Here is a 22013-nt window from a genome sequence, read left to right on the forward strand (position 1 = left end):
GTGTTCAGGTGTGGGGCTGTGTTTGTCAGTGTGGCTCTGGTCACCTCCTGGGCAGGGTGCTGCTCTGGCCAGGGGCTCCTGGGTCTCAGCTGCTCCTGTCCCACTTGTCCCCCTCAGGTTCCCAAATTGCTGCCGGTGGGCAGTGCCTGGAGCAGAGGGGTTTGTTCCCTGGAGCATCCCCCTGGGGCAGGAGCTGCTCTGGATGGGGCAGAGGGAGGGGAGTCCTGGCAGAATCACAGAACAGGACTGTCCAGCCTGGCAGGGGCTCACAGGACCATGATCCAGCCCCTGGCCCGGCTCAGACACCCCAAATCCCACCCTGGGCATCCCAGGCAGAGCTGTCCAAACCCTCCTGGAGCTGCTCTGGCAGCCTCCGGGCTGTGCCCATTCCCTGGGGATCTGGGCAGTGCCAGCACCCTCTGGGGATGGACCTGTCCCAAAATCCACCCTAACCCCCTGGCCCAGCTGAGAGTGGGGCCTCCCCTGCCCTGGGCTCTGGGGCTGCCCCAGCCCCTCCTGGCTCTGGTGTGCCGTGCTCCCAACCCGTGTTTGGTCCCACTGCAGGGACACGGGCAGTGCCAGCTGGAGCGGCACCCTCGGGTTTGTGTTCCATGCCGGAGCAGCTCCTTTAAGGGGGGATCGAGCTGCATTTCCTGGGCTGCCTTGAGGGGGATGCGGGAGAAGAGTGCTCGGCTGGAAAACAAAGGGATGAGAGAGATGCAGCAGTGAGATAACCCCGATGGACAGACAGACACACAGAGCACTTCCAGCCTGCCTTTCCTTCGGCAGCTCTCTCTAGGTCTTTCTTTGCTTTGCTGCTTTTTGGGAGCCTTCATTAAGTCCTTTCCTCTTGGTTATTTTATTTTTTTTTTTTTTTTGTTCCTGAAATACCTGTAAATCAGATTGTCCAGAGCTCCTCTCTGGCAGCTATTATTTACTAAGTATTATCTTGTGCTGCTGACTTTGATGTTTTCCACCCACATGCCAGTCACCCATGGGTTATAATCTTTGTGCTCAGCACCAGGAGGGTTCCTGTCCAAACCCAGAAATGGCACAGCAGGCAGGGATTTGGGGGGCCCAGTGCAATCCATGAGCTGGACTGAGGCAGGAGCACGTTTTGGGGAGGAGATGTGACATCCCTGTGACATCCCAGTGACATTCCCACCAGAGAATGCCTGAGGCTGCTCTCTCTCTCCCGAGGGCATGGCACAACTGTTGAATTAATTCACCTTGAAAGTGCAGGGTTAGTAAACATTAACCCACCTTGAAAGTGCAGGGCTGGTAAGGGGAAGGCCTGGGTGGGAAAGGCAAAGCTGAAGGAAGGCACATTTGGATGGGATACTGGGGATGTGGGAAGGGACTCCTGGCTGGGCTGGAATTCCCAGAGCAGCTGTGGCTGCCCCTGGATCCCCGGCAGTGCCCAGGGCCAGGCTGGACAGTGGGAGGTGTCCCTGCCATGGCAGGGTGGCACTGGATGGGATTTAAGCTCCCACCCAACCCAAACCAGCCTGGGATTCAGTGAAAAGCTCAAAAGAGAGCCTGTGTTCCACCCAGGAGTGAATTCTTACCCCTTCTGCTGGGTTTGCATGTACCATTTATGGAAATGTGAGTGTCAGGACGGCAGTGAGTCCAGACCCTGGCAAGTCATGGGGAAAAGCTGGAATAAATCAGCCTGTAACTTGCTGAGCCCAGTGGTTGTTCCAGCCGTGTCTCTCAAATGTTTCTGCACGGCAGAGAAGGCTCTGACACGAGGAGCCATTATCAAACCACTCCATTAATCTGGGCAGAGGGAGGGCTGCTGCGCCGAATAAATGAGAAAAATTAAATAATCCAGAGTGTCAAAAGCCCATCTTAATTATTTAAAGTACAAGTAGCACTGTCTGGCTTGTTACTGCGTTGGTACAACACTCGGAGGGTGCATGTACAGAAAAGAATATATTTGAATATTGCTGATATCTGTTCTGCTGAGCACAAAACACATCTCAGTTCTCTTACCTGGAATTTTTTATCTTAACACCCTGGAAAGCAATTTCACTAACAAAAGATGGCATTAGGATGCCAAATTAAAAGCTGATGAAAACAGGGAAAATAAAAGATCTTTTTTTTTCCTTGACATTTACAATTAATGCCACAGAAATGTTGGTTTAATCAGACAATATGGGGGCTCACAAAGGTGAAATTGGAAGTTTCCAGCCCTGAATGCTCGTGTAAAAGTTAATAAATTCAGCTCGTAATCATTATGCACATGCTAGTTATAATAATTTACTGTCCATACCAAATCTTTATAAGCATTGTAATTAAATATAAAATGCACATTAGAATTATAATGAGTAATTAGGGCAACATAACTAATGTGCCTAACAGTCCCGAAGCTCATTAAAATGTTAAAAGAGGAAACCTGCTGGAGCTGGGGCTGGAGCACTCCCTGTGCCTGGGCCTGCCATGGCTCCAGCTCTTCCTTTAGGCACTTGGGAGCACAGTGGAGATGGCTGGGATGGGGACCAGTCTGACATCCTTGGGCTGATTTTGAGCAGAACCTCAGGGGTTAAATTTGGGTTCGCGTGCGAAGGTGTGGGGGAGCTCAGAACCAGGGACTGGTTTGGGTTGGGAGGGACCCTAAAGCCCATCTCACCCCACCCCTGCCATGGCAGGGATCCCATCCATAGCCCAGGTCCCGTTCAGCCTGGCCTGGGCACTGCTCCGTGTGGGGTGGCACCTGAGTGTGTCCCTCGTGGTGACACCGAGCCCCTGGGGACACTTGGCACCAGCTGTGGGGCACGCTGTGCCCAGCTCTCCTCCCTGCCGCCCTTCTGCCAGCCCGCTGCTGTGGGATGCACAAATCTGTGCTTTTGGGGACAATGAATGTGAGATGTGGCCAGGGCCAGCTGTCCCTCCCAGCCGTGTCCCAGGGGACAGACGTGCAGGACGTGGGGAGCGCTCTGGGAGCTGCGTCTGAGCCCCCACCCCAAAAGCTTTCCCAGCAAGGCACTGGCAGCCCTGGAACTCATTTTCTGGAGCTCATCTCCGAGGCAGAAATTAGGCTTTGTTTAGAGTGCCCTGCTCGGCAGGGATGAGCCACGGGAGGGGACTGAACAAGGAGCCACTGTGGGGACACAAACCTCCGGATCTGAGTCACGGGAGCCAGCGCTGCCCACAGACACAGATAATCACATTCTCCCTCTATCATTTTATTGAGCTGTTATTTAGGAGGCCCAGAAATGACCAATACATTCTGAATTGCCAGGTTTAGGCCAGGTTTTCTTGTTAAGATCCCTGTTAGGTTCTCTCGCGGCGCCTCGCTCGGCCCTTGGTTTGTCTGGATAACGCCGCCCCGGGAGCTGAGGGGGGCTGGCACCCCTTCCTCGCCCTGCAGCCTCCCTCAGCTCTCCCCTCACAGCCTTCCTCCCTCCTCCTGCCCCCCAGCTCTGAGCCCAGGTGTTATTTCCTGGCTGGCTGTTTGTTGCTGTTGGTGGTGGGCAGGAATCCCTCCCCTCCCAGCTGCGCAGGGGAAGCTCCAGCTGTGGGAGTTTGAGGGAGGGCTGGAGCTGGAGTCCCACTGTCCCACTCCTCCCTTCAGCCTCGGCTTCTTTTTAACCACATTTCTGCTCCCTGGTGCCTGTCTCTGCCCGTTGCAGCCTCAGCAGCAGGTTTGGGGTGTGGGATCTCACCTGCAGCTGCTCAGGCTTCCAGGGCTGATGGATTTTTGCCTCCTTAATTAGTGCTCCAGGAGCACAGCTGCATGCCACAGTTTGTCTTTAGAGTAAAAGCCATAAAATAAGCTGACAGTGATAAATCCAGGAGATGGTGGCTCCAACAATCTCTGCTTTGTGTTTCCATGCCTGTACTAACCAGGGATTTCCTGGAGCAGGGAACATTGATTTCAGTTCTTGTTCCGAACAAACAGGAGCTGAAATCCTCCTCAAAGGGAGATCTGAGAAAATTTCCTCCTCAGAAGTTTTCCAGTAGTTTCCAAGCCTGCAGCAGAGTCTGGAACTGTCATTTGGAGCTGGGATGCAGCTGGCATCCCCATCCCAGCTGCCCATGGAGCAGCAGTAAGCTGCAGGGTTTTATGCACCAGCTCATCCTGAAACACACTGTCAGGGATGTTCTGTGTTTGTGTAAGAAACAGCCAGCCAAGCAAGACAAAAATACCCCCAAAACACCCAGGAGAAGGTGAGCAGGCTCAGGGGGAAGCAGCAAGGTGGTGCCTCAGGAACAAGGGACGTGACTCAGGCCTTCACTCATCCCTTATTTGCTCTTCCAGTGCTCACATCTTTGCCACAGCCTGGGGAAGGAGTGGGAATGTTTCACTGTCCCCGTTGTTTTTATGGAACAACAACAATCTGTATTTCTTCTTATGCAGATTATGAAGGAGTCACACAAATTGCTTATACATGTATGCTCCCCTTCCAGTGTTAATGTTGCTGGGTGAAAGCTAATGGATTTATGGATTGGTTTGCTGCAATCATTGGGTGAGGGGGCTGGAAGCAAGGGCTGGGTCTGCCAGTCTGAGAGGCTGATTGAGGGAGGAAGGAGAGGGAGCAGCAGCTCTGCTGTAACTCCAAGTGAAGCTCCCTCTCCCAGTTTGGTTAACAGCAGGGATTGTGCTGGGTGCTGTGTTTGCTGGCCCTGGCCACGGCAGCTGTGTTCCCAGCAGATTCCCAGTGTGGGACAGAGCCTGCAGGGAGGGGGATGTGCCTGTCACTGCCCTGCAGGCTCACAGAAAACATCCCAACCCGGGGTCATTAACACCTCCCAGCCTATGCCATTAAACCCTCTCAACCTGTGCCATTAAACCCTCCCAACCTGTGCCATTAAACCCTCCCCACCTGCGCCATTAAACCCTCCCAACCTGTGCCATTAAACCCTCCCCACCTGTGCCATTAAACCCTCCCAACCTGTGCCATTAAACCCTCCCCACCTGTGCCATTAAACCCTCCCAACCTGTGCCATCAAACCCTCCCAACCTGTGCCATTAAACCCTCCCCACCTGTGCCATTAAACCCTCCCAACCTGTGCCATTAAACCCTCCCCACCTGTGCCATTAAACCCTCCCAAACCTGTGTCATTAAACCCTCCCAACCTGTGCCATTAAACCCTCCCAACCTGGGTCATTAAACACCTCCCAACCTGTGCCATTAAACCCTCCCCACCTGTGCCATTAAACCCTCCCAACCTGTGCCATTAAACCCTCCCCACCTGTGCCATTAAACACCTCCCAACCTGTGCCATTAAACCCTCCCAACCTGTGCCATTAAACCCTCACAAACCTGTGCCATTAAACCCTCCCAACCTGTGCCATTAAACCCTCACCACCTGTGCCATTAAACCCTCCCAACCTGTGCCATTATCACCTCCCAACCTGTGCCATTAAACACCTCCCCACCTGTGCCATTAAACCCTCCCAACCTGTGCCATTATCACCTCCCAACCTGTGCCATTAAACACCTCCCCACCTGTGCCATTAAACCCTCCCAACCTGTGCCATTATCACCTCCCAACCTGTGCCATTAAACCCTCCCCACCTGTGCCATTAACACCTCCCAACCTGTGCCATCAAACCCTCCCAATCTGTGCCATTAAACCCTCCCCACCTGTGCCATTAAACCCTCCCAACCTGGGTCATTAAACCCTCCCAAGGATTGGCAAAGGCTGGCCTTGCCCCGGGTTTGGGCACGTGAGGCTTTGCAGAGCTGGGCGCTGGGGCACTGCCAGGGTAAAGCACACAAAGGCACATCCCTCAGAAGGGTCTGGGATGATCCACGCAGGATTTGGGAATGCAGAAGGCAGTGCAAAGGACAGGGATGCAGAGGTAAGGCTGCACAGGGGCTCGGCAGTGCTCAGTCATTGAGTATTTCAGATTTACAAAGTAATTAGATGGGGTAACAAATCAGTTTACTGTAATTGCAGCAATGCTCGGCTACAGAGCTGAGACAGCTGTGCCCATCCACAGTCTCAGGTAAAACCAGGTGTGCACCTGTTTCCAGGTGGGCAAATAGCCTCTCCAAAATTCCCTGTGCTTCAGGGAGGTTTTCCCATCCCATCCCTTGGGATTTGCACCTGGGGGAGGTGGGGCTCACTCAGCGCTGCTGCTTTGGGGCTGAGGGTGCTTCCTGTGGCCACCACCAAGGTCCATCCTGGCCACAGACCAAGCCAGCACCTCCTGGGCTTTCTTCCCAGCTTTTCTGAGAGCTCCTGGCAGGGCCAGGCTCAGCTGAGACCCTTCAGCACTCGGGGGGTTCAGCTCCTGGCTCTGGGCTGGGGGAGCAGCCCCACACACGTGAGGGGAGCAGAGCGAGGCAGGCACAGCTCCACGGGTCCATAGACACCTTAAAGCAACATCTGGAGAGCTGCTAGGGGAAAAATAAACAGGTTTTTATTTATAAGTTATGTGGTTTGGTTTTTACAGCGTTTTGATGATGCCCATAAATTATTGTTTAAAACCAGAGAACGTAAAAAGTTCCGGGAGGAGGCAGTTGTTGCCTTTGATAATCTCTTTCCTGAGGAATTTGCTGTGTTTTATTTTCAGCTGGCGGTTCCTTCTGCTGGCAACTGGGAAACCTGACAATTGCTTTTCATCTTTATTTGTGTCTGTAGTTCTAAGCTCAAAAAGTTTATTACTATTTACAGTGTTTACTATTTAAAGAGACAAAATGCACTTACTGAAAGAACTCCATACACGGTGGAATGATGGGAAAGTCTCTTTTCCCTGATATTTGTGGCTGGCTCATCATTTTGGAGGTTTACTCCTTTAGTTTGAGATCTCAGAGGTTCGGGGCTGTGTGCAGCTGATGCAGGAGGTCAGGGGTGCTGGCCCTGGGGACCTGCCACAGCCTTGCAGTGACAGGGTCCCCCAGCGCTGGGGGCTCCTGTGCCCCTCCCAGTGCTCAGGATTTAAACACTGGTAGCTAATTAAAGAGTGCTGCTAGCTGTGGTTGTGGGGGGGGACTGAAAAGCAGCTTTTTGCAGGATGGATTGCTGTGTCTGCACTTCTCAGCTGTGTTCCACACCGGGCACACGGAGCAGGGTGTGCAGTGTGGGATGGGCAGTGTGGGATGGGCAGTGTGGGATGGGCAGTGTGCCCCAGAGCAGGATGTGCAGTGTGGGATGTGCAGTGTGGGATGGGCAGTGTGCCCCAGAGCAGGATGTGCAGTGTGGGACGTGCAGTGTGGGACGTGCAGTGTGGGACGTGCAGTGTGGGACGTGCAGTGTGGGATGTGCACTGTGGGATGTGCACTGTGGGATGTGCAGTGTGCCCCAGAGCAGGATGTGCAGTGTGGGATGTGCAGTGTGGGATGTGCAGTGTGCCCCAGAGCAGGATGTGCAGTGTGGGACGTGCAGTGTGGGACGTGCAGTGTGGGATGTGCAGTGTGGGATGTGCAGTGTGGGATGTGCACTGTGGGATGTGCAGTGTGGGATGTGCACTGTGGGATGTGCAGTGATGGATGTGCAGTGTGGGATGTGCAGTGTGGGATGTGCAGTGTGGGATGTGCAGTGTGCCCCAGAGCAGGATGTGCAGTGTGGGATGTGCAGTGAGGGATGTGCAGTGTGGGATGTGCAGTGTGGGATGTGCAGTGATGGATGTGCAGTGTGGGATGTGCAGTGTGGGATGTGCAGTGTGGGATGTGCACTGTGGGATGTGCAGTGTGGGATGTGCACTGTGGGATGGGCAGTGTGGGATGGGCAGTGTGGGATGGGCAGTGTGGGACGTGCAGTGTGGGATGTGCAGTGTGGGATGTGCAGTGTGGGACGGGCAGTGTGGGACGTGCAGTGTGGGATGTGCAGTGTGGGATGTGCAGTGTGGGATGTGCAGTGTGGGACGGGCAGTGTGGGACGTGCAGTGTGGGATGTGCAGTGATGGATGTGCAGTGTGGGATGTGCAGTGATGGATGTGCAGTGTGGGATGTGCAGTGTGGGACGTGCAGTGTGGGATGTGCAGTGTGGGATGGGCAGTGATGGATGTGCAGTGTGGGATGTGCAGTGTGGGATGTGCAGTGTGGGATGGGCAGTGTGGGATGGGCAGTGTGGGATGGGCAGTGTGGGATGTGCAGTGTGCCCCAGAGCAGGACGTGCAGTGTGGGATGTGCAGTGTGGGATGTGCAGTGTGGGATGTGCAGTGTGCCCCAGAGCAGGACGTGCAGTGTGAGATGTGCAGTGTGCCCCAGAGCGGGATGTGCAGTGTGGGATGTGCAGTGTGGGATGTGCAGTGATGGATGTGCACTGTGGGATGTGCAGTGTGGGATGTGCAGTGATGGATGTGCAGTGATGGATGGGCAGTGTGCCCCAGAGCAGGATGTGCAGTGTGGGATGTGCACTGTGGGATGTGCAGTGTGGGATGTGCAGTGTGGGACGTGCAGTGTGGGATGTGCAGTGTGGGATGTGCAGTGTGGGATGTGCAGTGATGGATGTGCACTGTGGGATGTGCACTGTGGGATGTGCAGTGTGGGATGTGCACTGTGGGATGTGCAGTGTGGGACGTGCAGTGTGAGATGTTTTCCCTCTCTGGGTGCCCACAGTGCTGGAACGTGCCTCAAGCTGGAGCAAAGCCCCCGGAGGGGCCGAGAGGAGCAGCGGCGTTGGGTGACCTGCCTGTCCAGATGCCAATGTCCATTTATTTCACAATTCTTATTTTTCAGTTGTCCCCACAATTCAGGAACTTAAATCCAGCGGTGTGATGCTTGGAGGGAACGGCCTGATCCGCTGCGAAGGTGCAGGAGTGCCTGCCCCGCTCTTTGAGTGGTACAGAGGAGAGAGGAAGTAAGTAGCCCCTGCTCGCCCACCCCTCGTGTGCCAGGGCTGCTGCCAGGCTGGGGCTGCCCCGGGTGCCCGTTCCAGCAGCTTCCCAGCTCCAGCAGCAGAGCTTGGAGCTGCCCCGTGGCCGTGGCTCCGCTTGTGCCAGAGGGGAAATGGCAACAGCCTGACATCCAAAGGAGCTGCAGGAGCTCCAGCCTTCGAGGGGTGACAGCCAGAGGAGCTCTGGGAAAACCTGCAGAGAGGATTTCTGTTTAATTTGTCTTCCTCACCTTTGAGAGCAAGGCTTTGGGGCAGTGTGAGTGGTGCCCTGGTTGTGCTCCCTGGGGTGAGCCCTGCAGGTCGCTGCAGCCAAGGGTTCAGGGGAGCACTGAGCCCCAAAACCTGGCTGTGTGTTCTGGGTTTGTGTGGGCCCTTCTGGGTCAGCAGCAGCATCTCTGCAGAGCCCCCCTTGCTCCCAAGGCAGCTCATTAAACAGGGAGGTGGTTTGCTTTCCAGCAGGCCATTTTGGCTTACAGCTCTGGGCCTTGGCAGGAGCTCGTTTCTCCTGGGCTCACAGGCTGCTGCAGAAGCAGGTGGATATTGTCCCTTGTAGCTGGGGAGCTTCGGGAATTTCCCAGCCTCCAAGGGCTGGGTTTGTCAGCTCGAACATCCCATTAAACCTGGCAGCTGGCAGGAGAATATTAATGACCCTTTTTCACAGAAAGCCATCTGTCAGCTCCTTCCTCAGCTGCTCCCCTCCTGCAGCACGAGCTGCTGTCCTCCTCCCTCTGCTGAGCCATGGCATCCCACCATATCCTGAAGCTTCTCTTCAGCTGATCCCTCCTGTAAGGTCCAGGAGTGTTTCTCTGTTGGTGAGATCCATCTGCATCCCATTTCCATGGCTCCTCGTGGCTGTGCCGTGCTGTGCCCTTCCCGGGGCCGTCGCAGCACAAGCCCCCCTTCTGTGGGAATATTTCAGAGCAGGTTTTGGCACTCCAGGTTCAATTAGCAGCTCCCAGCATGCTGATCACCTCTCTGCTTGTAGCTCTGCCCAGACTCCTCCCTGCTGGGCACGTCCAGTGCCATGGCAGCAGCAGGAGAGGCAAAGCAGAGCATTTCAGGACACCCAGGCTGTGCTTCTGCTCCTGTGCTGCTGGGAGTTTCCCCTCAGCAGGAAAAGCTCTGTCCTGCTGCTCTTCCTGCTCAAATATTGGGTTAAATCCAGTGCTCCATCCTTTTGGGAGCTGGGCTCTGGTGATCCTCAGGGTCCCTTCCAGCTCAGGGCATCCTGTGAGCTCTTGCTGGGGATCTCTGAGCCCCATCCCTTGCAGGAAAGGGGAAAATACCCAGAGGTGGGGTGTTTTTTTGCTGATTTTGGATCCAATGTCTCCCCTCTGCCTCTGGATGATGGGCAGCCAGCTCAGGGTGAGCCCTGGCCAGCTCAGGGTGAGCCTTGGCTAGCACAGCATGAGCCCTGGCCAGCTCAGGCACGGCTTTGGTGCAGAGCTGAGAAGGTTCAGCTCTCAGAGGGAGCTCCCAGGAGCATCTCCATCACCCTGCAGATAATTTGCAGCTGTGCTCCACGGCTGACTCTGCTCCCTGGGAGTGCACACCCTGCTGGATTCTTGGCTAACACAATAGAGAGGATCCCATTTCTGTCAGATGCTCCTGGGCTGGGACTCCTCTTTCTTAGAAATCTGGATGGATTGTTCAATAAATTAGCAGTGGGAGTTAGCCCTGCAATCCTAAGTGTGTGTGCAGTGTCTGAAACAAGGCTTTTGGGGGTGGAAATTGCGTTGTTGTTACTGAGATTGATGTGAATCCAAAAGCACCATTCCCAGACTCCAGGGATCACCTCATCATAAAATACCCATTAAAGCTAAACACAGAGGCACTATCAGACTGCACTGAGTCAAAGCTATTGCTCTTTGAGGCAGGGAGGGCTGGTTCTGCTAATCACTGACTTCCCAGGAGCTCTGCTCAGTTACTTCCCCCAGCTGCTGGTGCACAGGGTGGGGAGAGCTGGAGAAAATTTGGGGGAGAGGTTAATAAATCATCTCAAAATTGTCCTAGAAACATCACACGGTTGGGTTGGAAGGGATCTTGAAGTTTATGGCACTCCAACCCCCTGCCATGGGCAGGGTGCTCCAAGGCCTGTGCAGGGATGCAGGGGCTCCTCCAGGGATGGGGTGTCAGAAATGTGTGTGGCCTTGAAGATGGCTGGGGTTCCCTGTGGAGAGCACAATGGCCTCACTGTTCCAGCTCTGAACCCAGCCTGCTCTCAGGCTGTGGTCTGGGCTCACAGAAATCAGAGCTCAGCCATCAAACAGCCACAGGGAAGAAGCCCAGAAGTCAGCGAAATGAAATATTAAAGTATTAATTCCCTTTTCCTCCTCAAAGCAAACAAGACTGACACTTGGAATGACAAAGCTCATTGTCATGGCTCCATCAGTTGTAGCAGGGTGCAGGTATTCTGGGATGGAAGGGCCCTGGGGCTGGCACTGGGGGAGCTGGGGGGGCCAGGGATCCAGCCTGCAATGAAGAGGGGCTGGCTCTGCCCTGGGGGAGTGGCACAGAGCCACGGGGAAGGAGCGTGCAGGGTGGCTGCACACCCCCAGAGGGCTGTTGTGCACCCCAGGACACTGTTGTACACCCCCAGAGGGCTGTTGTACACTCCAGGACACTGTTGTACACCCCCAGAGCACTGTTGTACACCCCCAGAGTGCTGTTGTACACCCCCAGAGTGCTGTTGTGCACCCCAGAGCACTGTCCTGCACACCCAGGACACTGTTGTACACCCCAGGACACTGTTGTGCACACCCAGAGCACTGTTGTACACCCCCAGAGTGCTGTTGTGCACACCCAGAGTGCTGTTGTGCCCACCCAGAACACTGTTGTGCACACCCAGAGAGGTGTAGTACACACCCAGAGCACTGTCCTGCACCCCCAGGACACTGTTGTACACCCCCAGAGTGCTGTTGTGCACACCCAGAGAGCTGCTGTGCACACCTGGAGTGCTGTTGTAGCCTGGCAGTCACTGGCTGAGGCCCAGCAATAAATGATTATATAATAAATGTTTATATAATAAATTATTATACAATAAATGATAAATGTGAGCTCAGTGCTGAGCAGAGCCAAGCTATACACAAAGCAGGGAATTCCCCAGGAACAATTCCTGCTCCTCCAGCTGCACAGGACACCCCTGGGCAGCTGTGGCCAGCTGCTGCTCTGGGAATTGTGTGCTCACCCATCTGCATCCCTGCTCCAGGATTCCACCCCGAGCCCCCCGTGCCAGCCCCTCCCAGCAGGGCTGCAGGGAAGGGATGTGGGGACAGTGACAGGGGAAGGGCCCCGAGCTGGCACCCTGGGCAGCCTGGGGGCAGCAGGTCACAGTCCCAGCAGGCAGGCAGGCACTCTCACTTGTTTAGAGGCAGATGGCACCTGGGACAGGGCACAGTGACAGCAAAGACCCTGACACTCTGTTGTTTCTGGGCAAAAAAGGAGGTGAGCCTTCGAGCTGAAATGGAGATGGTGCAGCTCAAACTCTGGCTGTGGGGCAGAGTGTGGAGCTGGCTGGGGAAGGGCTGGTGCAGAGCACAGCATCCCAGGCTGGGTTGGGGGGGAGAGGACCTCAAACCCACCCAGTGCCACCCCTGCCATGGCAGGGACACCTCCCCCTGTCCCAGGTGCTCCAGCCCCAGTGACCAGCCTGGCCTTGGGCACCCTGTGCATGGGAGCACAGCAGGGGGGGTGGGAGTGAAGAACTCTTCTGGAATTTTCTGCAGGAGAGGCAGGAAGCAGAGGGACAGCCATGGGTGGGTTTAGAGAAGAACATCCACCTGCAAAGGTTGAAGGGACAAATTGCCACCTGGCACAGAATTTTTCCCTTTCTGGACCAAAGATGAATCTTCCAAGAGCAGTGTTCGCCCCAAAGCAGGCACTGCAATCCCATTTTTCTGTGTTTCCATGCCCATGGGGTGTGGCACATCCTCTCCCCAGCCCTGGGTCCTTTACAGCACCACAGCCTGCCCGGGGAGGAGAAATCCCCGTGTGAGCAGCACCTGCAGGGCTCTGATGGGGAGAGGGGCACTCCCACAGCAGTGAGCAATGCTCAGTCCCCAACCTGCACAAGTGCAATTCCTGACACATTTGCCAAGGTTTTCAGACAGAACGGTGGAAGATGGCATCAATTCCCAGGATATAGGATTATGTCCTTCAGTGTAGCAGGCAAAAATTGCATTCTTAATCCAAAACTCTGCTCCTTGTGGGAAATAGGAGGAATTATGAGTAATAACTGTAGCGAGTTTTTAATAACACGGTTCCCCTTCTCCTCTCCCTGCTTGATCAGACGTGGTTTGCCTACGACAACATCATTAAATTGGTTCTCCTGCTTTCTCCTGGTGCCCAGCAATGCTCCTGCTGTGGCTTTGGGAGCAGTACCCACACACCTGCATTTTTCCCATGAATTTGGGGTGGGAAGCTCAAAGCTGGGTGAGAAGAGGCCTGATTTGGCTTTTGTCTGTGCTTCATTACCTGATCCTGCCCAGGCTGCTGCCTCAGCAGCGCTGCTGGAGCGTTTTGTCCCTAATTGCAAGGCTCATTGGCAGCTGTGGAGCCCTGTAAACAAAACCATGGTCACAATCCTGGCTCCTCATCCTCACCCTGGCTCCTCACCCTCACCTGCCACCAGCCAGAGCTGTGAAAGCACACAACAAACTCCAGAGGCTGAAACGACAAAGGCTCTCTCAGAAAGGCTTACCAGGACCCCTTTCTGCCCCAGGACAATATTCCAATTCCCAGCTGGCTTTGCCCAGTTGAAAATCCAAGCTCTGCATCCGGGAGTTTCTGTCCCTGCTCCTCCAGGCAGGAAGGGCTGTGGGTGTTTCTTTTCTCTCAGCTGCAGGACATTGAGGCAGCACCGTTCCCCTCAGCACCTCCAGCCCCAGGGCTCCCCAGAGTGCCAGGAGTTGTGCTCAGCACAGGCACTGGCAGCTGGCAAAGAGCTCACTGTGCTCCCGGGGCTGTCTGTGAAACCAGCAAAGAAAACAGAGCTGTGAAAAAAAAAGAAAAAAATCTTGGTTGTGGTACATGAGTTATAGACATTTTCTTTTTGCTTTCTAGACTGATCAATGGTCAACAAGGAATCACTATTAAAAATTATAGTACAAGATCCCTTCTTACTGTTACCAATGTGACAGAAGAGCACTTTGGCAACTATACTTGTGTCGCTGCCAACAAGCTAGGGACGACCAATGCCAGCCTGCCTCTCAACCGTAAGTAACAGGGCCACGTGGCCAGCACCCAGGGTCACCTCTCACTGCCCGTGGGTCCCACAGCCAGGAGGAGCAGCGTGCTCCTTCCCCCTGAGCGCCTGGACCTGCCCTCGTGCCCCTCGGGGCACAGCTCTGAGCTGGGGAAGGGTTTGGGGTCTGAGCTGGGGAAGGGTTTGGGGTCTGTGCTGGGGAAGGGTTTGGGGTCTGAGCTGGGGAAGGGCTTGGGGTCTGAGCTTGGGATCTGTGCTGGGGAAGGGTTTGGGGTCTGAGCTGGGGAAGGGTTTGGGGTCTGTGCTGGGGAAGGGTTTGGGATCTGTGCCTGGGAAGGGTTTGGGGTCTGTGCCTGGGAAGGGTTTGGGGTCTGTGCTGGGGAAGGGTTTGGGGTCTGAGCTTGAGCTCTGAGCTGGGGAAGTGTTTGGGGTCTGAGCTTGAGCTCTGAGCTGGGGAAGGGTTTGGGGTCTGAGCTTGGGGTCTGTGCCTGGGAAGAGTTTGGGGTCTGTGCTGGGGAAGGGTTTGGGGTCTGAGCTGGGGAAGAGTTTGGGCTCTGAGCTGGGGGAGGGTTTGGGCTCTGAGCTTGGGCTCTCTTCTGGGGAAAGGTTTGGGGTCTGTGCTGGGGAAGGGTTTGGGTTCTGAGCCTGGGCTCTGTGCTGAGGAAGGATTTGGGCTCTGTGCTGGGGAAGGGTTTGGGCTCTGTGCTGGGGAAGGGTTTGAGCTCTGAGCCTGGGCTCTGCGCTGGGGAAGGGTTTGGGTTCTGAGCCTGGGCTCTGTGCTGGGGAAGGATTTGGGCTCTGTGCTGGGGAAGGGTTTGGGTTCTGAGCCTGGGCTCTGAGCTGGGGAAGGTTTGGGCTCTGAGCTTGGGCTCTGAGCTGCGTTTGGGCCAGCAGGGGCTGTGGCTGTGCCAGCAATCCCACTAGCCCCCCTGCCATGGTGGTGCAGAGGCACAATGGGCACAGGCACAGCTCCCTGTGATTCCATGATCCTGATTCCTGCTCCCAGAGGCACCCACAGCTCCCTGCCAGCCAGGAGCAGGGACTTTCCAGCCCATTCCCAGGAGCTGCCTGAGCTGCAGAGCTGGGTGTGCCAGAGCTCTGTCCCACCTTGGTCTGGCAGCTGGGGCAGAGCAGGGCAGCCCCTTGGAGAAGGCAGTGAGCAGTGTGAGAGGTCAGGGGCTGGATGCCCGGCGTGGAGGTTGCCCAGAAGGCCCTCCCAGGTGCTGTTGGGGAGGGAATTTTAGCTGTGCCTCGGGGGCATTTCAGTGCTGCTGGATCCAAAGGTGCAGCTCTGCTGCTGCTCTGTTCTGATGGTGATAAAAGAGAGACAAAACTCCGGGTGTGCCCTACACGTAAGGATATTCCTCACTGCAGGGAAATGCAGAGTTTCAGTTGCTTAAATCCCACAATTATTGCCTTCCTTCCATGAAATTTCCTCCTGAGAGTACTCCCCATATGATGAGTGTTGTCAGGAGGTTCTGAATTCCTGTGAGAGAGATGTAACAGGCACAAAATAACAGGGAGCCTTTGCTGCCATTTATTTAATACTTGAGGCATCATTACCAAAGTGGGAACGACGTTACACTTATTTTAAACAGAAAATGCAAGTGAAAACAAAGGAATATTAAGCCAGAAGGAGCTGGAATTTGGTGTATTTGCAATTCAGAGCAGGTAGAAGGAAGGTCTGGCTTCATTTGAACAGAGCAGAGCTGAATCTGTCTCTGAGCTGCTGCCAGGATTTTTTCCATCTTAAACTGAGAGGTGCCTTGTAGCCGCCCTTACAAAGCACTTTGAGAGGCAGAGGTTGAAAATGTCATAGAAGTACCAAGTGCATCGGCACAAATCATAAAAATAGATGTTCTCCATCATGGAAGAAAGGGGAGGTGGGAAGCAGAATGGTCTGAGAGAAAATTCTGGAAATCTGGGTCTGGTCCTGACCTCGGGAGGGAAGTGGGGGGTGTTGGCTCAGAGGTCTGACTCAAAGACCGAGCTGAAATATCTTATTTTACTCTGTGACTGCTTTAATCAGCTCTCCAAACAAGGAGAGCTGTCCTTAAGGTGCTGATCTGGATTTTGGTTGGGAACGAGGATGGTTTGGAGAAGTTTTTCCTTTGCTTACAAGTGACATTGCTATTACCTAGAAGCATTATCCCTTTAAAAAACCAACAAGAACAAAAAGTAGCACTAATTCTCAGGGCAGCAGCTCGTGAAGCGCGGAGCCCTTAATCCTTGAGTGAGACTGCTCTCCTGTGAAGCTCTTGCCTCTCGTGTTGCTGGCAGGGAGAGTGGCCATCTGTGCTGCTTCAGGTAGGTGCGAGGGAGCCACGAGCTCTGCAGGAGCCAGACCTGGGCTCAGGGCAGCTCCATGTGCTGCTGAGCAGTGCTGGAAAAGAGCTGCTGCCTTCTTCCAGGCCTGGGGCACTCCAGGGCTGCCCTGGGGTCACACAGTCTGAGGTTCTTTGGAAAACCTGGCAGTCCCCAGGGAGCATCCTTGTCCTTTCCTAGCAGCTGCCGGGGAAATTGCTTTTTACAGGGCTGGTTCTGTGATCCAGAGGTGCTGCTGATGTCCAGGGTCACACAGAACCCTTGGATATACTCCCAGTAACTATGAGAAATGTAAATAACCGTGAGGTCGGTCAGGAGTGACATTGGGAAGGAGCAGGAGCCTTGTGAGAGGGATGTGGAGGTGTTTTCTGTGCTGATTTCATCACACAAGGACTTCGCTGAGCCAGCAGCTGCCTGTGCACTCCTGGCTGGTGGCACAGTTTGGAATCTCATCTCCACACTGCAGAGGCACCAGACTGTGCCCTCCATTTCCATGTGCTGCTTGCCCTGTCAGCTGGTCCCTGCAGGAGATCCCTGATTAACCTCGGGAACTGGCGTTCCCAGGGCAGGGGCTGCGGGTCAGAGATGCAAATAACGGGAGTGCTCTCCCCCAGCTGGGAATGAGCTCGGTGTGAATCACACTCAGAGCTCCCCGGGGCACCAGCAGCCCTGGGGGCTGGCTCAGGGTCCTGCGAGGGGGTAGGGCCCTGCTGTGACCTCCCTGCTGTGACCCCCGTGCTGTGACCCCAGGGCTGTGACCCCCCTGCTGTGACCTCCCTGCTGTGACCCCATTATGTGACCCCAGGGCTGTGACCCCAGGGCTGTGACCTCATTCTGTGACCCCTGTGCTGTGACCTCCCTGCTGTGACCCCTCTGCTGTGACCCCCCTGCTGTGACCCCATTCTGTGACCCCCCTGCTGTGACCCCCCTGCTGTGACCCCTGTGCTGTGACCCCATTCTGTCACCCCATTCTGTGACCCTCCTGCTGTGACCCCCCCTGCTGTGACCCCAGTGCTGTAACCCCCCTGCTGTGACCCCTCTGCTGTGACCCCTCTGCTGTGACCCCATTCTGTGACCCCCCTGCTGTGACCCCCCTGCTGTGACCCCATTCTGTGACCCCTGTGCTGTGACCCCAGGGCTGTGACCCCCCTGCTGTGACCCCTCTGCTGTGACCCCTCTGCTGTGACCCCATTCTGTGACCCCTGTGCTGTGACCCCTGTGCTGTGACCCCCCTGCTGTGACCCCTGTGCTGTGACCCCTCTGCTGTGACCCCAGGGCTGTGACCCCATTCTGTGACCCCTGTGCTGTGACCCCTCTGCTGTGACCCCTGTGCTGTGACCCCTGTGCTGTGACCCCTCTGCTGTAACCCCCCTGCTGTGACCCCCCTGCTGTGACCCCCGTGCTGTGACCCCTCTGCTGTGACCCCTCTGCTGTGACCCCCCTGCTGTGACCCCTGTGCTGTGACCCCAGTGCTGTGACCCCAGGGCTGTGACCCCCCTGCTGTGACCTCCCTGCTGTGACCCCATTATGTGACCCCAGGGCTGTGACCCCATTCTGTGACCCCCTTGCTGTGACCCCCTTGCTGTGACCCCATTCTGTGACCCCATTCTGTGACCCCCCTGCTGACCCACAGCCCAGCCCTGTCCCCACTGTCATTCCTGCAGGGCTGCTGCTCCCACACCTGGCGAGCAGGACCAGAGCTCAGGGGGCTCCAGGGATCTCCTCAGCCATGGGATGGGGTCCTGGGGGTCTTTTCCAGGCTGAATGACCCCGAGAAACTGAGAGACCCGAGGGCACAGCCCTGCTGCTCCCCTCTCCTGCTTGCTGCCTGTGACCCAGAGAGCCTCCACACTGTGGGCACCTCACAGCCCTGCTTCTTCCTCCCTCTGGCACCTTTCTGGGGGCTTTCCTGGCTGCTCCAGCCTGCGCAGCCCTGGGGGAAGGAGGGAGAGGAGCAGGCTGGGCCAGGAAGGAGGAGAGCCCTCTGGGCTCCTGGCAGTCTCTCTTTCCCAGCCCGAGGGCAGAGGAGGGGTCAGGATTCTTGGGCTGTGGCTTTCAAGGCTGTTTATTCTCTGTTAGAACATTCCTTTCCTGACCTGCTGAGGTCTGTCCATGGCACACTGACCACCCCAGAGGCAGTGTTATCTTTTTATACTAAAAACTACGTGTATTTATTTACAATAACTTCCCAACACCCATCACCTGTGTTAGACAGAGAGCTTGTACTCTAAACCAATCCCAAAGTGCCACCATCACCCAGAAGATGGAGGCTAGGAAGAAGAAAGGACAAGGCACACCCAAATCCCTCCATCTTGGCTCCTGAACCCCCATTCTAAAAACCCAAAATCCTATTTTTCCATCTTGAGACAAACTGTCATTCTACTTCAATTCTCATGGCTTGTAAATCTTCAGACAAAGCTGGTAATTTTTTCCATGGGTTAAAATCAAAGGCTGTCTTGGGCTCTGTGCTGTCTGAGCCCCCTGGCAGGGGCTGGAGCCCTGCAGAGCAGCCTGAGGGATGTCCTGGGCTCTGGCACAGAGCTGTGGGCACAGGCAGGGGCTGGAGCCCTGCAGGGCAGCCCGAGGGATGTCCTGGGCTCTGGCACAGAGCTGTGGGCACAGGGGAGCCCTGCAGGGCAGCCCGAGGGATGTCCTGGGCTCTGGCACAGAGCTGTGGGCACAGGGGAGCCCTGCAGGGCAGCCCGAGGGATGTCCTGGGCACTGGCACAGAGCTGTGGGCACAGGGGAGCCCTGCAGGGCAGCCCGAGGGATGTCCTGGGCTCTGGCACAGAGCTGTGGGCACAGGGGAGCCCTGCAGGGCAGCCCGAGGGATGTCCTGGGCTCTGGCACAGAGCTGTGGGCACAGGGGAGCCCTGCAGGGCAGCCCGAGGGATGTCCTGGGCACTGGCACAGAGCTGTGGGCACAGGCAGGGGCTGGAGCCCTGCAGGGCAGCCAGAGGGATGTCCTGGGCTCTGGCACAGAGCTGTGGGCACAGGGGAGCCCTGCAGGGCAGCCCGAGGGATGTCCTGGGCTCTGGCACAGAGCTGTGGGCACAGGCAGGGGCTGGAGCCCTGCAGGGCAGCCCGAGGGATGTCCTGGGCTCTGGCACAGAGCTGTGGGCACAGGGGAGCCCTGCAGGGCAGCCCGAGGGATGTCCTGGGCTCTGGCACAGAGCTGTGGGCACAGGGGAGCCCTGCAGGGCAGCCCGAGGGATGTCCTGGGCTCTGGCACAGAGCTGTGGGCACAGGGGAGCCCTGCAGGGCAGCCCGAGGGATGTCCTGGGCACTGGCACAGAGCTGTGGGCACAGGCAGGGGCTGGAGCCCTGCAGGGCAGCCAGAGGGATGTCCTGGGCTCTGGCACAGAGCTGTGGGCACAGGGGAGCCCTGCAGGGCAGCCCGAGGGATGTCCTGGGCTCTGGCACAGAGCTGTGGGCACAGGCAGGGGCTGGAGCCCTGCAGGGCAGCCCGAGGGATGTCCTGGGCACTGGCACAGAGCTGTGGGCACAGGCAGGGGCAGTGCCCCGAGGTGGCTGTGCCCACAGTGTCCCTGCTGTGCCCCCCTGCCAGCCCTGGCCCCGCACCCCCCATGGGGTCTGTGCTGGGTGTGGGCAGCTCGCCAGGAGCTCCCCCAAAATTCATTAATTGCTGTGCTGGCACTGCCCTGTCACAAAGTCCATCCCTGGACTCATCAGCTCCCTTGGACTGACTGAGAAATCACATCTGCCTTTGGGTCTGGGTCAGCTTCTGCTCTGTCTTAGCTCCACAGCCTTGCCTGGCCCACCAGATCTGACATTTCTGGAGAGAAATACACTCTCCAGGGAAATTCCCCTTGTGCCCACAGTTTCTGCTGTTGTCCAATTACCTAAGAAAAATTTTGCTATTTTATCTCTCAAATACCGGCCTGGAAAGCAAATCAAATTTCAATTTGCATAGCTCTGTCTCAGCCAGGAGGGCTGGCCTGCATCAGAAAATATAATAGAAAGAGTGTCTGTAGGTGTATATATATATTTATAAGCTTAAATGAAAATTCCTGTTCTCATTAGGAGCCTGCTGCAGTCAGTCAGTCAGTCAGTCAGAGGACAGGTATTGATTTAGCAGGGTTTGGATGCAGCCCAAGGTCTCCAGGAGCCATCACTGTGCCCAGAGCTGCTGCCCTGCAGCTCCTTTTCCCTTCCCCCCTCCCAGCTCTGCCCCTGTCCTGAGCTCCCCCAGCCCCTGCTGGGCCTCTCCCTCCATGGACAGGGCATAGTGTGAAATCCACCCCGGGAAATTGCACTTTGTGAGGGGCTGCTCACAGCCCGGAGCCCTGGAGCTGCTCCTGCTCAGGGTGTGGGACAGCCAGGCCACACAGAGGGCTCCAGGTGCCCTCCCACCTGAGCATGTCCCACCTGAGCTCAGGAGCTCCAGGCTCTGCCTCTCCCTCAAATCTGAGGAGGATTTGCTTTCCCCCAGCTCTGTCCTCACGGGGCATTTCTGCCCCGAGCCTGGGCTGCTCCCAGTCCTGCTGGGCATCAGCACTGGCTGTCCAGGAGAGAGGTTCTGCTCCAGCCTGGAGGGGCCACCCTGGGCACACAGACCAGCCCCTGCAGGGCAGGGCAGGACTGAGCACAAAAACCCAGTCTGGGGTTCCTCTTTCTGCTCCCAGATCTTTTGGGAGCTTCTTGGAGACTGTGGCAGATCGCTGGGTCTCTGTTTCCACCCAGGAGTGGAAGCTGCAGAAATCCTGAGGGTCCCCAGGAGTGCTCTGAGTCCAGCTGCACCTGCTGCAATGAGTCAGAGCTGCCCTCAGTGCCCTTCAGAGGGATGTGTTGGACATTTCTGTCTCCTGCTTTTCTGAGGGGACAGGGAAATGCTCCTCATGGACAGTGGAGTCCAACAGTTCCTCAGAGCAGCAGGGCTGTAAAAGCACAGGAAGGCTCCTCAGAGAGCCAGGGCACTGATGGAGCACTGCTGTTCCCAAAGGAAAACAGCTCTGGGAGCTCCCAGCCAGCCCCAGGATTCCCAGATTCTGGGATTCCCAGCCAGGGAACACCTTCCTGCTCCCCCTCTCCCCTGGGCCAGCAGCTCAGCTGAGCCAGGGCCCCCCTGCCCTGGCAGGGGCAGAGCTCACTGCTGGGAACTCTGCACCTCGGATTCATGTATTCCAGAGAATGAGATAAATGGCCAAATCCCCCATTTGGGGAAGTCAGAGTCATTCTGTTAAACGTTGGGTTTGAGCTCCTTCCATATGGATGCCAACTGCTGCTCCAGGTAACAATTACCCAGAGTTATGAAGGAATTTTCTCTAAATCCATTTTCCAGCTTGAGCTTTATTATGAATTATATGACAATAAGTGACTGAGATGGGGTGAGGCAGAAATAACCTGCTTGAGCAAGGCCAGGAACACAAGTTTCTCCTTGACATGCAGCAGAAATTTAAAGGCCTGAGAGCAGATCAGGGAAAAATCAGAGAGAAATCAAGCAGAAGCCCTGGGGTCTCTGCTGTGGGCTCTGGCTGGAGTTGCCCCAGTTTGCTCCATTTGTGTTTATATGCACAAATTTTGCAGTTATCCACAGCCCACGGGGTTCAGACCCCTCTTCCTGCCCAGCTGGTTAAATCAGAGGGGTTGAGACGTGGCCAAATCTTCATCTCAACTATCTCAAGTATCAGTTAATTATCATAAAATCCTGGAATATCCTGGGTGGGGAGGG

The 22013-nt window shown here is 55.8% G+C and overlaps 1 protein-coding gene across 2 annotated transcripts in view; it reads left to right on the top strand.

Annotated features, from left to right (window-relative positions):
- Positions 1-22013, top strand: part of NEGR1 (neuronal growth regulator 1) — a 196562-nt gene that overhangs the window by 138050 nt on the left and 36499 nt on the right. For both annotated transcript variants that reach the window (XM_059853533.1, XM_059853534.1), the window contains exons 5-6: positions 8637-8757; positions 13855-14006. In XM_059853533.1, the coding sequence (XP_059709516.1) occupies positions 8637-8757; positions 13855-14006 (273 nt within the window). The remainder of the gene's footprint in view (positions 1-8636; positions 8758-13854; positions 14007-22013) is intronic.

Source organism: Haemorhous mexicanus, chromosome 9, assembly GCF_027477595.1.
Source record: "Haemorhous mexicanus isolate bHaeMex1 chromosome 9, bHaeMex1.pri, whole genome shotgun sequence".
In the NCBI taxonomy this organism is placed as follows: Eukaryota; Metazoa; Chordata; class Aves; order Passeriformes; family Fringillidae; genus Haemorhous; species Haemorhous mexicanus.